We start from the raw sequence: 19,030 nt of genomic DNA, 5'->3' as shown, positions 1-19,030 counted from the left end.
TTTTCTTGACCTGGTAAGGACTCTAGCAGTTGCATTTTGGACTATCTGTAGCTTGTTTATTGAAGGTGCAGGACAACCACCTAGTAGTGCATTACAATAGTCCAGTCTAGAGGTCATGAATGTGTGAACTAACTTTTCTGCGTCAGAAACAGGTAACATGTTTCGTAGCTTGGCAATGTTTCTAAGATGGAAGAATGCTGTTTTTGTAACATGAGAAATATGATTTTCAAAAGACAAGTTGCTGTCTAATATAACACCCAGACTTTTGACTGTAGTGGAAGTAACAGTACATCTGTCTAGTTGTAGATTATAGGTCAAAAGATTCTGTGTATTGTTTTTGGTCCAATAAGTAATATCTCTGTCTTATCTGAATTTAATAGGAGAAAATTATTAATCATCCAATCTCTTACATTTTTAACACACTCTGTTAACGTTGATAATTTAGAGGTTTCATCTGGTCTTGTTGAGATATATAGTTGAGTATCATCAGCATAACAATGGAAACTAATCCTGTGTTTTCTAATAATATTACCAAGGGGAAGCATGTATATTGAAAATAGCAGAGGATCTAGGACAGATCCTTGTGGCACTCCATACTTTACTGGTGATAACTGAGATGACTCCCCATTTAAATAAACAAAGTGGTAGCGATCGGACAGGTAGGATCTAAACCATCTTAATACCTGCCCTTGGATATCCGCATAGTTTTGTAGTTGATCTATTAGTATGTCATGATCTACAGTGTCGAACGCAGCACTAAGATCATGTAAAACTATCAATGAGATAAAAGCAAATCATTAGTGATTTTAACAAGTGCAGTTTCTGTGCTATGATGGGGCCTGAAACCTGACTGAAATTCTTCATAGATACCATTTTTTTGCAAGAAGGCTCACAGCTGAGCAGATACAACTTTCTCTAAAATTTTAGACATAAATGGAAGATTAGAAATGGGTCTGTAATTTGCCAGTTCACTAGGGTCTAGTTGTGGTTTCTTAATAAGAGGCTTAATAACCGCCAGCTTGAATGGTCTTGAGACGTGACCTAAAGATAACGAGGAGTTAATAGTATTAAGAAGCGGTTCCTTCTGCCACAGGTAACAATTCTTTCAGTAATTTAGTGGGTACAGGATCCAATAAGCATGTTGTTGGTTTAGAAGCAGTGATAAGTTTATTTAGCTCTTCCTGTCCTGTAGTTGTAAAGAACTCCAGTTTTTCTTTTGGTGTGGCGAAAGAAGCTGACGTATTAGGCTCTGTAGAATCTACGTTTGTTATTGTATTTCTGATGTTTTCTATTTTATCAGTGAAGAAATTCATAAAGTCATTACAATTAAACTGTAAGGGAAATTTAGATCGGGTGGTGTCTGGTTATTTGTTAATCTGGCCGATGTGCTAAATAAAAATCTTGTATTGTTTTGGTTATTTTCTATGAGTTTGCGGATATGCCCTGGCAGCTTTTAAAGCCTGTCTATATCTGCACATACTGTTTTTCCATGCAATTCTAAAAACTTCCAAGTTAGTTTTTCTCCATTTGCACTCAAGATTACGAATTTCTTTCTTGAGAGAATGTGTAATACTGTTGTACCATGGTGCAGTATGTTTTTCTCTGACTTTATTCTCTTTTCAATTTGATGGGGGCAACAGCTTCTAACGTATTGGAGAAGATGGTGCCCATATTGTCTAGTTCCTGTGTATTAATAGGTACACAGAGCAGTTGAGATAAATCAGGCAGGTTATTTGTGAATCTATCTTTGGTGGCTGGAACAATAGTTCTGCCCAGACGATAACGTCTGAGCCATATAGTTAATATCAGTAATACGCAGCATGCACAGTACAAAGAAATGGTCAGAAACATCATCGCTTTGAGGTACAATATCTATATCAGTAAGATCAATTCCATGCGATATAATTAAATCTAGTGTATGATTAAAACGATGAGTGGGCCCGGTGACATTTTGCTTGATTGCAAAAGAGTTTATTAGGTCAGTAAACGCAAGACCTAACGCATCGAATGTTAAAATCTCAGACAATTAGCGCTTTATCAAAATTAACCAATAGTTTTGAAAGGAATTCTGCAAATTCTTTTAGGAACTCTGTATACGGCCCTGGTGGTCTATACACAGTAGCTAAAACGAGAAATAGGAGAGATTTCTTTTGCATATCTGATAGAGTAACATTAAGCAAAAGCAATTCAAATGAATTAAACCTGTACCCTGTTTTCTGAGTTACATTGAGAATATCACTATATATTGTTGCAACACCCCCGCAATGACCAATCTGGGGGGCTCATGCTTATAACAGTAGTTTGGTGGAGTAGACCCATTTAGACCAATATAATCATTAGGTTTTAGCCAGGTTTCGGTTAAGCAGAGTACATCAAAACTATTATCTGTGATCATTTCATTCACAATAACTGCTTTGGGTGCAAGTGATCTAATGTATAGGAGCCCAAGCTTTAAAAATGGTTTCTGTTCATTTATTTTGCATTTTTCTGGTTTAATCACGATCAGATTTTTTCTTGATCCTACATTAAATATATGTTTTGACCTCACTATTCGAGGAACAGACACAGTCTTTATAGATTGGACAATGCAAGTACTATCATTTAAGTGTTTAGAACAAAAGCCATCATAGCAGTTATTTGACAGTTGTCTTCATAGTTAAACGGAGTGTAGTGTCCTGGAGATGTTGTCTGACAGGAGTTCCGCTCCGACTCTGCTGGGGTGCAGGCCATCGGCACGGAAAAGCCTAGGATGTTCCCAGAAAAGATGCCAGTTATTAACAAAGAGCAGTTTCTGTTCTTTACACCATATCAATAACCATTCATTTAGAGCAAGACGTCTGTTGAACCTTTCGTGGCCACGTCGATACGTGGGAAGTGGTCCTGACACAATGATCCTCATTGTGGGTGATGTGCTGCGAACCGTCTCGATCAGGCTGCTGAAGTCCCTCTTCTGAACCTACGTCAACGGCAAATTGATGTTGTTCACCCCTTCGTGCAGGACGATTGCGCCGACGCTCGCTGACCTTCAGGATTGCAGGTATCTGCGCAGAAACATTGAGAACGTGAGCACAAGGAAAACAGTAAGTGTGCACTTTACCTTTAGCTAAGGTAGCACGGACATACCGGACAATGGAGTCTCCGATGATCACAGTGTCGCGTTCCGTCTCGCGGAAGGGAGCGAAGCGGTTCTGGGTGAAGATCTCGAAGACCGGAGGCGGCGGAGGGGGCGAGGTCCTCGTCCAGGGCCTGGCTAGCGTCTTCCACTGCTGCTGCACCCAGGGTCCGTGGTGTTCCGGCGCTGGAGTGAAGGACACCTGGAGAGATCGCATCCTGGGTGCACGGGACCTGTGCAGAAAAGCACACCGAGTAGAGGTGGTGGGAGTGTTACTTTTGCGCTGTATACTTACCCGTGAGGATTCCAGAGCGGCTCTCTGCTCTCTCAGCTCGGCCTGCCTCTCCAACAGCTCGTGAATCTGCTTCTCCATGGCCTCCAGCTAAAGCAAGCAAGGTTAGCGGCAACCACGCTGGTGGTGCTAACGGGCTATAAGCTGACGGACTCAGGAAATCAAAACAAAACTAGTGATAACAAGGCAATCTGGTTGTTTTAGTTGTAAAATACAACAGGGGGTATATTCACACGTTATATGAAGCGAAAATGATGCTGTATAAAAATAATTTTAGATTGAAAAGTAGACAATAAGAACTTAACTTGACAGAGCTCAAACTCTAAGCGTATAGCAGCAACAAAAAAATATTTAGACTTTATTCTCAAAACATTGACTTTTTTCTGAAAATATTTAAGATTTATTATCAAAATATTTTTACTTTATTCTCATAATTTCGACATTATTCTAGAAATATTTAGATTTTATTCTCATAGTATTTTGACTTAATTCTCGAAATACTTTGACTTTATTCTTATAGTATTTCGACTTTATTATCTAAATACTTCATTCTCAAAACATTTTGACTTTATTCTCATAATTTTGACTTTATTCTCGAAATATCTCATCTTTATTCTTGTAGTATTCTGACGTTATTCTCATAATTTTGACCTTATTTTCGAAATATGTTATCTTTATTCTCAAAATATTTCGGCTTTATTCTCGTAGTATTTTGACTTTATTCTTGTAATTTCGACTTTATTCTCGAAACATTTTGACTTTTTTCTCGAAATATTTTGTCTTTATTCTCGTAGTATTTCGACTTTATTCTCGTAATTTTGACTTTATTCTCGAAATATCTCATCTTTATTCTCATAGTATTTTGACTTTATTCTTGTAATTTCGACTTTGTTCTCGAAACATTTGGACTTTTTTTATAATATTTATAATATTTCAACTTAATTCTCAAAATATTTCGACTTCATTCTCATAGTATTTTGACTTTATTCTCGAAACATTTCGACTTTATTCTCGGAATTTCGACTTTATTTTTTAAATATTTAGACTTTATTCTCAAAATATTACGATTTTAATCTTGTAATCTTTGATTTTTTTAACGTGGCACTAAAACGCTGTCGTAATATGTCACCGATCATATCTTTTTTTTTTGTTTTTGTTTTTATTCCGTAATGCAAAAACTAAGAAATAAATAATGAACCAAGTTATTAAATTAATAATTCTGGAATGAAATTCTGACTGATTCATTTTTCTGATTAAATGTGCACAATAAGACCAGTACCATGTATTAAAGAGGAACATAGCGTTATATCAATCAGAAAATAGTATTGTTATCAAATATAGCTAAACAAACAACCAAACAAAATATGTTAAAATAATTAAATACATTTGAAAAATTACTGATTTATTTGACACTGATCCATTACTTTTGTTGTAGCAGTATACAGAGAAATAAGATTTAATACATTAATTTTTACAATATTAAAATTAGTTAAATTAAAAACAGTAAAACTGATGTAAATAAATCTGTTTAAATGTTGATTAATTCTGTTACCCTAATTGGGAATCCCGACTGTTTTCTGAACGGTTGCCTGGCTGCAATTGAGCTACTCAAAAATGATTGTTTGTTTGACAAGCTACAGTTTTAAAGTCGCTTTCCCAGATACATAACAATTTTTTTATTGACTTGGGAAATAAATAATGTAATTCTCTGACAGTAATATATGCAGTTTGTTGCCAGCTTTGAGATTGTGCCTCAAAGATACACATTAATTAATTCGGTGACAAGACATTAAACCACACCTCCCTCAGCCAGCTGATGTGGCATCTATCAGAACACGCTGAGCTGTAACAGGGTAAAATACATCATACAGCCAGGGGTAATTACTGCAAAAATCTCTCTGTCACTCCCAGGCCTTTGATGAGATGAGGCTCAGCGCCGCCCTCATAATTAAAGTTCATTCTCAGATGCTGCCTTTAGGGATAACAGTGATATTACAGTGTGCCTTGTTTCGTGGGTACAGAGATACAGAGAGAGAAGAACGTGATGGTCCAGAGCTTGGGCTGATAGTTAAGAATAAATGAGGCAAGGAAATATCCATTGAAACTCAGAAGCATGCTGTGCTTTGTGTTTAGAAGGCGAGAGAATGCAACTGAAGCAGTTTCACACCATTACCCTGATTAAAGGCTGAACGGATGGAGCAAGCATTCGAGATTATCTGGTGTCTGCTTTGGACAAGCTAAATTACACTTCATGTCCAACAAAAGAATGAAACTGAAGAAGCGAAATGCTTCAAATTCATTTCTTAGTGCACGTTCCGTTCTTGTGTTTTAAGCAGGGTTGGAAAAAGTTCCAAATTGGAATTGGCTTTCTTGCAGTCAATGAGTGTGAACCCACAGAACGCTGAATTGGAATGACAGAAAAAGGAATTTACCTTATTGTAAAGTATGCACATGTGTATATAAAGAAGTACAAGTATTACAATAATGATAAATAAATACTTTAATTCAGCAATGATGCATTAAATTGATAAGAAGTCACAGTAAATACTATTATATCTTTAGGAAAAATACATATTTCAAATATTTAAAAAGAATTTTGAAGGAAAATGTATCATGGTCATATAGAAATATCATGTATCATATAGAAAACAGTTATTTTAAATTGTAATAATATTATTCACTATATATTGTCTTTACTGTATTTTTGATCAAATGAATGCAGCCTTTGTGAGCAAAAAAAATTCTGTGGTAGTCTAATTACTGTATTTATATATTCTAAATGTTGTATTTGATTTACCGGTTTATATAATGTATATATGAATAGACGTTGATTAGTAATATCATATAATCATGTAAAAGTTTCAAAAATAGGGCAAAAACGTATGTATATATCAACATTTTTATGGTTAATTAATACTGAAAATTTGTTTTATTAATAAAAACTACCATTTGGCTATTATATGGTAGTTAGTAGATTGAATGAATAGTTTGTAGAATTAATAAATGCATCTATAATTATCTAAAAAAATCTATTATGGTAATTGACTGCATAATTTATTATTATAATTTTTTTTTTACCATTTTAAGTTTATTTTTATATTTATTTGTGGGAATATATATATATATATATATATATATATATATATATATAAAGTGTTTTTTATTTATTAATGAAATATTTTATAAATTAATTTAATTTTATTATATCCTCTTAACCATACTTTGGACACGCTGTTTACATAATTATGTATAATTATGACTATTTTTAAATAGATTTTGCATGCACAATCTTTGTTTAGTTTTGTGTTTATTTGAGGAAATATGTATTTAAGTATAATTTTTTAAATAATTTAATTTAATTTAATCTAATCCCCTTAACCATACATTGGACAAGCTGTTTGGATAACTATATAAAATATATTTATAATGGTAACTAACATAATTTATTTAAAAAAAAATATTTTTATTATTATGTATTTGTTTATTTTGTATCAAATAGACAGTTTTTAAAGTTTATTTCGCATTAACCATTTTTGTTTAGTTTTGTATTTATTTGAGGGAATATGTTTTAAAAAGTATTGTTTTTTAATTATTTTATTTTATTATTTTATTTTATTTTTTTCCCCTTAACCACACATTGGATAAGCTGTTTGGATAATTATATAAAATATATTTATAATATAGTAAATGACAGCATAATTTATTATTATAATTATATTTTTATTATTTGTATTGTTTATTTTGTATGAAATAGACCATTTTTAAAATGTATTTTTGCATTAACCATTTTACTATTTTGTTTAGTTTTATATTTATTTGAGGGAATATATATTAAAAAGTATCAATTTTTAATTCAATAATTTAGAAATTCATTTTATTTTTTATAACCCCTTAACCATACATTATTATATGAATTTATTTGAACTTTATTTAATGTTTTCTTAAAACCTAATTATTATTCTGTATTCCTTAGGAATTCATTTAAAAATTCTAAAACTCTTCAGGAATTAAATTGGGTGTTTTCATCCGAGCTCTGAACGGCAAACAACCCTGATCGTGCATCACAAAATCTTGCGATTGAACAGCTCTGTGTTGGTTTTGCTCCCCGTTCACACTGCAATCACAAGTCGCCACATGTTGCCATTAGTTAAGATTGATGGTCTGCGATGGCAGCAGACCAATACGAGACACATCAAGTCTTCCAGTGATCAATCATACGAGAGATCTGTGTGAAGAAAACGCTAGCGAGGTGGTTTGCAACACATTTGCTGTGGTTCACAAAATCTGTCTGATCCAGCATGTGGGCGTATTTTGCCAGAGCAATGATTTAGAGACAAAGTCGACAGAACGTGTCTTGTTTTCAACCTTAATATTTGTTATGCAACGGGGTGCTAACACCGACGCAGCAAGCATGAGAACTGTCTCGCTTTACTATACTCATGTAATGCAGGATTTGAAGCTTAACCAGCTGAAAAGATCAGCATAGGTCTGACGTGATATAATAATGTGTCATGTTGATGTGTTTATGTTTTGCAGCCATGGGTGTGCTGATGTCCAAGAAGCAGCAGGTGGAGAAGGTGCAGAAGTGCAGCGCGGTTGTGTCTGCGTTTAAAGACGGTCTGAAGGACCGAGCGGCCCCAGCGGCTGCGGCCCCGACCGAAGAGGTCATAGCCGAGAACGGGGACGGATCTGCTGATGGATCCCACCAGGCTAACAAAGAGCACACTGAACAGAAAGACAAGGACAGCAAAGCAGGGTCATTACCAAATCAGCAGGCCTCAGCTCCGCCCAGAGAGGAGCACAAGGCCAATCAGGAGGCTTGGGGGCGGCTCCGTGATGGGAAGGGGGTGGAGCCTGAGGATCTAAAGAAGGCACATCAGCTCATACCTCCTGCATTTGTGCGGCCAAAAAGAGAGGTCAACGACGACCAACCTGTAGACGTGCCACTTGGGCAAAGAGAGCAGGTAATACGGCTAAAGGATTTATCGTTTTGAATAAAGTTCGATTTTGAAATATCTACTTGTGGTGCTCCAGCATTTCTGCTCATCTGTCATTGTAAGCGTGTTTACAGTAGAAGTATTACAGAAGAAGTATCTTTTATTTATGCACATTCTTTTGTGTATATAGGAAGTTAAAGGTAAAAATAAATAGTTACATATGTTTTTACTTGGAGAAATTATATATATTCTCAATATATCATTATTCTTTGATTATTAAATGTTTTATAAATTCATTTTATTTTATTATGTCCCCTCGACCTACATAAAGTGGGAAAAAAAAATAATGTGAAATATGTGAATAGATGGATAATTACCTAAATTATATTTATAATGGTAATTAACAGCATCATTATTATTAGAATTTTATTTTTTTTAATTCATTTTATTTGTTTATTTTTATTAAATAGATATGTTTAAAATTTATTTGGCATTAACCATTTTTTGTTTAGTTTTATATTTATTTTGAAAATTATTATTACTTTTAATTATTATTATTTTTTATTAAATATTTTATAAATTAATTGTTTTATGTTATATCCTCTTAACCATACATTGGACCAGCGGTTTAAATAATAATATAACATATATTTATAATATATGTAAATTTTAAATTTGTTCTGCATTAACCATTTTTTTTGTTTTATATTTATTTGAGGGTATATATATATGTATATATATATTTATATATAATCTTTTTTAATTAATTAAATATTTTACTAATTCAATTTATTTAATTATAAACCCTTAACCCAATTTTAGACAAGTCGTTTGGATAGTTATTTTAATATATAGATATATTATATATTAATTAATTTTATATATATATATATATAAAATGGTAACTAACAATGTAATTTGTTATTATGATTGTTTTCATAGTTTTTAATTTGTTTATTTTTTATAAAATAGACATTTTTTTACATTTATTTTACATGAACAACTTTTAATTTTGTTTTGTATTTAAGGTAAAATATAAATAAAATAAAATAAAAAAATAATTACATTTGATTTTAATTAAATTAAATATACAATTTTGCATTTATTTATTTGGAGGAGTGTGCTATATATTTATGCATATTATTAAATAGTATTTTTTTATGTACTATATTTTTATATGATTTATATTATATTATTTTATATTAGAATTTTATTTTTTATGATATTTGTATATATTTTTCTGACTGGACACCATATATATATATATATATATATATGTATATATATATATATATATATATATATATATATATATTATTATTATTATTATTATTTTATTTTTTATTATTTTTCATTTGTTTTTTTGTTTTTTATTTTGTGTTAACCATTTTTATTTACTTTTATATTTGTATGAGGGAATATATATTAATTTATATATTAAGCAGTGTGAATAATTATATAAAATATATTTACAGTGGTAATTGACACTATCATTTATTACTATAGTTTTATTTTTTATTAATTTTTTTTTATTTAATTAAATTAAATAGACAATTTTGCATTAAACAGTTTACTTTAGTTTTGTTATTTATTTGAGGGAGTATGCTATTTATGTATATTTATAAATAGTATTTTTTTATATACTATATTTTTATATTACTTATTTATATATTACATTATTTATATTATATTATATTCAAATTTAATTTTGTATGATATATATATATATATATATATATATATATATATATTTTTTTTTTTTTTTTTCCTGACTGTTTTGGACACCAAGCCTCAAAAATGAGACATTATAGCAATGATCATAGACTCCAACCTTCTAGCACAACCTCTTAACCTTAATATCTGGTTATTTACTCTGTGAAAGTCCCATACCTACAACTGCATGAGATCGAATAACACCACTAAAATAATATACAAACTAGTCTGTCTTCCCTTCCAGTTAAAAGTAGAGGGGTGCTGTCAGGGAGGTTATCCTTTCATTCAGAGCTGAAACTTGCTCTGCGACACAAGTATTTGTGAGAAAATGTCAAGACTGTGAGTAAGGGAAGCTGATCCCAGCTCAGTCTAAATGGCAGCTCAGGTTTGTTGACAGTGCGTGGGCAGCGGGTATAGGCTGTGCTGGAAAAACCTGGCTGGGTGAGCCGCGCTGGCGTCTGGGATCAGTCCGAAATTAATTGGGGTCACTGAAGCTTGCGGCGATGGGGCCAGGCCTCATAGCGAGCCGGAGAAGAGCCACTCTACACAAGTCCACTCAACAGAGAGCTTTTGTTTACCTGTAGTCTCTCTCTCAGCAGATAGAAAACACATAAGAGCAGGCAGAATGAGATGCAATTTGGCTCGTCTTTGTGAGGTATGTCTAGATGCATTTGCTGATGTTGAAATATGGTTCAGGAAAATGAATAAACAAACAGGCAGTACTGACATGAATGAAAAATTGAACAGCTGGCAAATATAATTGTGCGAATGAATAATTTTGCTTTACTTTGGCAAAGGGGAATAAACTTTATCCGAGAAGTAAATACATAGAGTATAGAACTACAATATCACTTAGCATCAGATTATTTGATTGTTGGAATAATTTGATGAGAAATGTTAGAGTTCATAGTCAAGATGTTGGTAGTTTGGCAAATCCAAGCACATTTTAAGACAATGTTGACATCTCTGCTGAGATTGTCATAAGAGAAATCTGAAAGGTAGGAGAGTAACAGTAACACTTCATATTAAGAACCAATTCTCACTATTAACTAGTTGCTCATTAGCATGCATGTTAGTAGCATATTGGCTGTTTATTAATACATATAAAGCACATATTAATACCTTATTCTGCGTTACCATATTTCAGATCTCTTAATCCAACCTCATACCTTACTAACAATTAATAAGCAGCAAATTTTTGAGTTTTTTGAGGCAAAGGTTGTAGTTTATACTTAGTTAATAGTGAGAATCAGACCTTAAAATGAATTGTGACCACATTCTAAAAAATCCTGGGTTAAAAACAACCCACTGCTGGGTGAAATATGGAAAAACTCAGCGACTGAGTTGTTTTGACCCAGCTGTTAGGTTAAATGTTTACCTCAACCTCATGGGTAGTTTTATTTAACTCAACTATTATTTAAAAATGACTGTATGGCTGGTTTAAAATGAACTCAAAATAGGCTGTAAATAAAAAATAAAAAAATACACATAATTATTAGAGGTATCAGCAATAATCAAAAGGTGAATGATTTAAGCTATTTAATTTTTAATTTTTTTAGTATTATTTAATTATTATTTATTCAACTTGTTAATTGATGTTAATTTATTGAACATATTAATAAACTTTATTTTCCAACCCATTCATTTTGGGTTCATTTTAAGCAAGAAATAGAGTATTTTTTAAGTAGTTACTAGTTAAATAAAACTACCCAGAAGGCTGGGTTAAACATTTACCCCAACCACTGGGTCAAAACAACCCAGTTGCCGGGTTTGTCCATATTTCACCCAGTGCTGGGTTGTTTTTTGCCCAGCATTTAATAGAGTGTACTGTTACAAAAGTTTTAAAAGCTCTTTTTTAAAAGCATCATAATAAATATTTAGGTTATTTAGGTTTTTTAATGGGTATATTCCTTTTTTAATATATATATATATATATATATAAAATCTATGTAATATAATTGTATGTATGTATGTATGCATATATATATATATATATATATATATAAAATATAAAATATAAAAAAAATTGTTGTTGTTGTTAGTTTAAATGCCTATTTACCTATTTATAGTACATTTACTTTTATTTCAGCAATAGCTTTAGTCCAGTTTTCATTTTTATGTATTTCCAGTTAATGCTTCGGCTTAAATTTACACATATATATGATATATGTGTGTGTGTCTGTTTTTTTTTTTTTTTTTTTTTTAAATCAAATGTAAATTCATGTCCAAGTCACATTTTCTTGGTTAAATAAACATCTTTTCTAAACAAAAAGAAAAAAAAAATCTATAACTTATTTTTACATTAACAGTGTAATCAATATTCTATTTATTAAAGCAGAGTATGAATCTCATCAAGTTTTTAGCATTTTACATTTATTCCAAAGTAGTAACTCAAGGCAGCAACAAAATTTTATTTGTGAACTTATGTTCAGCTATTCTTCTTAATAGTAAACTTTTAACTATTTTTTTGGATCATTAGTCATCAAAGCTTGATAAATACTCCCACAGATTATGTTTTATTGCCATTTTAAGTCTTAATTTGACATAACAAAGTGGTTATAAGTATGTGAGATGTTAACTTACTTCTTAAAATTAGTCTCCCCATTAACACCATTGTATTGTTCATTCAGACTGATTCGCGAACACGCACGCATGAACACAAGAGGCGGGATTTATCACATGAACCAATCACAGACAAACACCAGTCGTATCCAATCATAGTGCAGTATCGCTATGTGACTTTCTCCCATTCATTCTCAATTATCCCCCACCAAACTCACCGCACGCTTTAGGGGGTCTGTTAAAACTCAGTGGGCTCAGGGGAGGCGAGAGAGATGCAGACTCCCACTGTAACTTGCTTTTGGACAATGCTTCTTTAGAAAAACAAGTGATTTATACACTTTTTAATGTATGGTGTTGTTTTATGTTGGTACTACAATTTTTTTTTCTGATCCAATATTTTGAGGAGGCACTGCTTCCCTTGCCTCCTCTGAGTAAACGCCCCCTTGAATATACACATATAAAATGCCAAAGTGCTATTTTTATCATCCAGCAACAATAGAGGTCCACTACCATTCTAGCAGTTAAATACCAATGTGAAATAATGATGCTGAGCGTACTGAGTCAGATTCAAGGTGACGTCCTTTGGCTCTTCTGATCGTCCCGCTTCTAAATACAGCACATCTCCCCCGCGCTCATATCACAATCCTCACCTCCTCAGAGACACATGTCACAATCTGAAGAGCAAAGACTGAGTATGTCTGGTGCCTACGCCACAGTAGGGTGAATTTTTCATCTGGAATATCTGACAAGTTTTTGATTCCTGGTTTCCTAGTGCCACGGCACTTTAAAAATATGTTTAATATTTAATAAGGTGATTGTAATAAGCAAATTGACTAATTACTTGAAGTTGATTAGTTAGCAGTGGTTGTGGAGGTAAAGCTAATTGTAATGCTTGGTTTCCACGTTCCATGTCCTTCCCCTGCAGGTCTCTTTTCACATTGTAATATTTAGCTGTGATGGTGCGTTTGCGTCATAATGACTCTAGCAGAACTAGCAGCAGTAACCGGGCCATGAGTCATCACAGCTCTCAAACCATCCCAGCTCCTGTGGAGACTTTTGGGTCTGCACCAAAAGTCCTTGAAAATAAACTAAACTTTGAACTACAGTTTTGTCTCTGCACGCTTTCAAGGCTTTAAAATGTCTGACCCTGAGTTGCATTAATGTGACAGCTTGTCAATAGTTATGTCCAATCTCCACAGTCTGTCTCTAGACGGGTGACGCTGCAGCGAGGAAGAGCAGCATGAAATAAGATGATGCAAGATGCAGTTTGTTAGATATAGTTGTAGATTCCATCACTGATTGACCAGATTTTTTAAACACTCATTACCTGTTTGAGGGGAATTAATTAAAAGTAGCGATGCTAGTAACTTGAGAACATTTTAGTGTTGTTTTGGAAATAGTCAAAACAAACAACATAAAACAATATATATATATATATATATATATATATATATATATCAGTCATCAATTTGGCTTCCCCTTAAAACAATTTTAATTTTCTTTTATTCCATTCCATGTAATATTTATTTTTGTTTATTTTATTTGATGTTCAAACAAGTCACCCCTTAATACATATTATTTATTAATTTAATTTAATTTAATTTAATTTAACTTAATTTCATTTTACAATAACAATAGCTAAAAAGTCATCAGTTTGAATTCCCCTGTCTTTGTAGTAATATTTGGTACTATAAAACGTGCCTTTTGTACAATTATATAGTTTCAAAATATATTTTCCCTTTAAAGGAGTAGTTCACTTCCAGAAGCATTTGAGGTTAAAATGTATATAAATTTTTATTTTTTTAGAAACCATTTCGCTAGATAAGATGTCTGGGATCGTTTAGAGCCCTTTAAAGCTGCATTTAAACTGCATTTTGGAAGCTCAAACTTGAGGGCACCATAGAAGTCCAGTATATGGAGATAAATCCTAAAATGTTTTTGTCAAAAAACATAATTTCTTTACGACTGAAGAAAGAAAGACATGAACATCTAGGATGACAAAGGGTACTCTGTCTGTAAATTTTGGTTCTGGAAGTGAACTACTTCTTTAAGTAGCTTCAGTGTTCGTAGCTTGTGTCTGATGCTTCAAAAGATGAAGAATGAATGACATAATTTATATGTCATATCTATAATTTACATATTTTGGCAAGATGCAGTTTCAAAGTACGTTTCTTGGCAATAGTTACAGTAGTTTTAGATTTTTTAAACAGTAGGTATCTACTCTGAACAGTTTAATATTTATAAAACTTTAAATAAATTTGGCTCCTGGGATCAGTAAAACGTTTTCTTGTGCTGCATTCATCAAACCAGCATGACGTCCACATATCATGACATAAAAGTAAACCACATGCAGATTCGGCTGCACCATAGGAGACTTTAAATGAGCAGGGAATGTCAAGTGAGATTATTTCTATATTTGGTGACCTTTAATGGAAAGCAGCTAATGGAGAAAGGTATAGAAATTTGATTGTAGAGGTGTTAGCATATTGATGAATCACCACACTTCCTGTCATGTGTAATTATGCATTTTCAGTGGGCTGTATGGCCTTTTTTCAGTGAATCAATAAGAGTCTGGTTGCTAAGTAAGGAATGATTTATCTGTTTTCTGCATTCAGCCCATCAACGATGAGATGTGCGAGGTGTGTGAGGTTTGGACGGCAGACGATCTGTTCCCCTGCCGGATGTGCACACGGGTCTTCCATGACGGCTGTCTGCGGGAGATGGGTTACCTGAGCACTGAAGCCCTGCAGGAAATGAGAGAGACAGCCCACACCACCACCGGCTGGAGCTGCTATTACTGCGTGAGTTCTCTTAAGCCTCTTTCATAAATACATACACAGTTCATAGTCCTTAGAAGTTCCTGCCTTCACAGGGATAGTAAAAATACCCTGTGAGCTACTTGCCTTCATGCCATTCTAGTTGTATATGACTTTTTTCTTTCAGACGAATACAATCAGAGTCATATTAAAAAAATTTCCTGGCACCTTCAAACAAGCTCTACAATGGCAGTGAATGGGTGTTGAGATTTTAAACTCCAATAAAGTGCATCCATTCATCAAAAAAAGTGCTTCACACGGGGGGTTAAAAAAGGCCATCTGAAGTGAATTGACATGTTTGTGTAAGAAACATATCTTTATTTAAAACTTTATACACCATAATCTCTAGCTTCCGCTAAATGTTGTATGCGCAATCACAAGAGAGTGGCTTTCCAGCAGATGATGCAGGACGTAAGCGTAGCATAAGCTCCGGTGAGAATATGCTAGTCTGGCGAGAACCAAGTTTTGTTTACAGAAAAGGAAAACCAGTCTCCTCTTGGCTTATATCGAAATCCTTGCCCTTGACCCATGACCGTTGTTTTGTTTGCTCTCTCCACGGCACTTCCGCATTCATCACTTCTCACTGGAGCTTACGCTACGCCTACATTCTACGTCATCCACTAAAACACCACTCTCTTGTGAAAGCACATACGACAGTGTGTCACGGGTAAACTGAAAGACTCAAGTGAGGGAAAACTAGGTCAAGGAAAACAAACTAAAAGTCCCAGTGGTGTGACAGTTTGTCCCTTCTGGAAGGCGCAATCTCGTGCCACAGAGAAGGAGGGATCAGGAGATGGTGGAGGGATGGCGAAAGGTTAGCACAGGCAGGCAGGAGGAGGTTCTGGAGGTGGCCGGATGACTGGGAGGAGGACGACCAACAGAGTCTAGGGAGGTGATGACGGAGGGAGGAGCCAGGGTGGAACAGATGGAGAGAGCAGCCAGGGAGAAGCCCGGAGGAACCATGGCGATCCAGAAGGAGAGAGGAGCCAAGACGGAGACAGAAGGAGCCAAGGCGGATCAGACTGAGAGGAGGAGGAGCCAGGGAGAAGACATGAGGGCCTTGGAAAAGGAGGGGCCAGGTGGGAGCCAGGTCGCAGCCATGAAGGTGACCCACGGTGGAGCCGACAGAGGGAGGAACCATGGTGGAGGAAGGACTGACAGCCAGAGAGCCGACGAGCCAGGATGACACTGAGGTACCGGAGGGCCAAGGCAGAGCAAATGGCTCCAAGGTGAAGCCGGAGGGAAGGAGGAGCCTGACAGAGACGGAGGGACAAGGCGCAGCTGGAGGAGTGAAGTCTTGAGGTGGCGGAAGGTCGACGTTTGACCAAGGCAGAGCGGGAGGGACGGGGGAGCCCAGCAGAGCTAGTGAACTGAAGGGCCACGGCGGAGAGGAGGGAGATAGGAGCCATGGTGGAGCCGCTGGATTGATGGACCGAGGTGGAGGCCGCAGGGGGAGACAAGGGAACGCACTGCACAGATGGTGGGCTGAAGGTGAGCAGAGAAGGTGCCAGGAGACAGTGGGAAGCGACGGTGAGGACTGGTGGGAGAGGGAGGCTGGACGGGAGTTTAGGATAATCAGGGGGGGTTTGAAATGGTGTGTGCTGGCCACACATACCAGATCACAACTCTTAACAGCAGGAGCACAGCGGACAAGGAAACAACCTCTGTGGTAATAACAGGACAGACAGACAGTTAAGGGCAGACTGACAGTTCTGATGATGGTGGGAAAAGAGAGGGCATGTCAGGATTTAAATCCAGGTAAGAGTCTTTTAAACTTTTAAATCCTCAGAGTTCAGTGGGATCTCACCTTCAGCGGTGGTGCAGTAGGCGGGGCTTTCCTTCAAGCCCTCGCACTCCCTTGCTTCCTCCACCGGTGCGTGCTCAGTTGGCTCTTGCACCTGGTCAGACGGGTCAGGCTTTGGCTCTGGAACGATCCTCGGCTCTGTCACTCTCCTTGGTGATGGCTTGTTGATCGCAGTGGGAGGTTCTGGAGGTGGTCGGATGACCGAGAGGAGGACGACCAACGGAGTCCATGGTGGTGATGACGAAGGGAGGAGCCAGGGTGGAACAGATGGAGGGAGCAGTCAGGGAAGAGCCCAGAGAAACCACTACGATCCAGAAGGAGAAAGGAGCCAAGACACAGACAGATGGAGCCAAGGCGGATCAGTTGGAGGGAGGAGCCAGGGAGAAGACATGAAGGAGACATGAAGGTCTTGGAGCAGGAGGAGCCAGGTGCGACCCAGGTTGCAGCCATGAAGGTGACCCACGGTGGAGCTGACGGGCTGACGACTCCAGGGGCCAACCGACAGCGCCCCAATAGCCCCCCAATAGCCTCCCAATAGCCGGAGTGCACCGGACAGGGGAACAACCTCTGTGGTCGTAACATGACAGACAGACAGTTCAGGGCAGACTGACAGTTCTTATGATGGTGGGATAAGAGCGGGCGTGTCTGCATATACATCTCTCACCCTCAGTAATGGTGCAGTGAGCGGGGCTTTCCTTCAAGCCCTCACATTCCCTTGCTTCCTCCACCAGTGTGTGCTCAGTAGCTGGCTCTTGCACCTGGTCAGATGGGTTAGGCTCTGGCTCCGGGACGATCCTCGGCTCTGTCGCTCTCTTTGGCGATGGCTTGTTGATTTTGGCAGGCGTGGGCTCAGGCTTTTGTTCCGCGCAGCGGGGTGATGATGGACTGGGCTCTAGGTCAAGCTGTGTTCCAGTTTGGGGCCAGACACTCTCCAGACACTGAAGTCCCATGCAAAGCTCTTCAGATTCTAGCTCCTCCATGCCAGAGCGACGAATTTCGTGAAAAAAATTAGAAAAAAATTCCAAACATAAAATAAAAATACGGGGAAATGCCACATACTATTGTTTAGGTCCAGTGTTCTGTCATGGATAAACAGAATGACAGAATTAGACAAAAATCATTGGGAAAAGTACGTCAAGGAACACATGAGGGTAGAAAACCCTAAAAGTCCCAGTGGTCTGACAGTGGAAGCTAGGGACTACGTTTCATAAAGTTTTAAATAGATTTTTTGCACACAAATGCATTGATTCATTTTTCACTTTTATCATGGATGGATACACTTTATTGGACTTTTGAATCTCAACACCCATTCCCTGCATTTATAAAGCCTGAAAGAGCCAGTACATTTTTTTAAAAAAATATAATTCCAATTACATTTGTCTGAAAGTCAAATGTAATTGTCATATACTCCTAGGATGGCTTGAGGGTGAGTAAATTATGGGTGTGTTTTGCAGGCAAAAAAGGTCCAAGTACAGAATTCACTTTCAAACCAATCAGTTTTATGTCGGTCAACACGGTGAATTGGTGTGAACTTAAACCCATTGTGAAATCTGCATGGGAAAATATAGATTTCAAGCGAAATTCCCAGTAACATGAGCCATTTTTTCACCATTGTGCCAAACCTTATCTCATTTCTTAACCATTCCATTCCATGCCAACCTGTCCCGGCCAGAATGGGTACGGTTTAATTTTCCACTGTTGGGCTGATAACAGAGCTTGTAATACAAATACGTCAATTCTGGGCCAAGGCGTTTGTAATCGTGCCATGCCGAACCAAACTAAAGCGGAAACATA

General features: G+C 36.0%; 1 protein-coding gene across 2 annotated transcripts in view; it reads left to right on the top strand.

Annotated features, from left to right (window-relative positions):
- phf24 (PHD finger protein 24) overlaps positions 1-19,030 on the top strand; it is a 47,570-nt gene that overhangs the window by 9,383 nt on the left and 19,157 nt on the right. For both annotated transcript variants that reach the window (XM_051121229.1, XM_051121230.1), the window contains exons 2-3: positions 7,941-8,368; positions 15,232-15,417. In XM_051121229.1, coding sequence (XP_050977186.1) covers positions 7,943-8,368; positions 15,232-15,417 — 612 coding nt within the window. In that variant the 5' untranslated portion in view covers positions 7,941-7,942. The remainder of the gene's footprint in view (positions 1-7,940; positions 8,369-15,231; positions 15,418-19,030) is intronic.

Source organism: Labeo rohita, chromosome 10 (assembly GCF_022985175.1).
Source record: "Labeo rohita strain BAU-BD-2019 chromosome 10, IGBB_LRoh.1.0, whole genome shotgun sequence".
NCBI classification, from domain to species: Eukaryota; Metazoa; Chordata; class Actinopteri; order Cypriniformes; family Cyprinidae; genus Labeo; species Labeo rohita.
The sequence above is the reverse complement of the archived record's forward strand: the minus strand, read 5'-3'. Positions and strand labels throughout refer to the sequence as shown.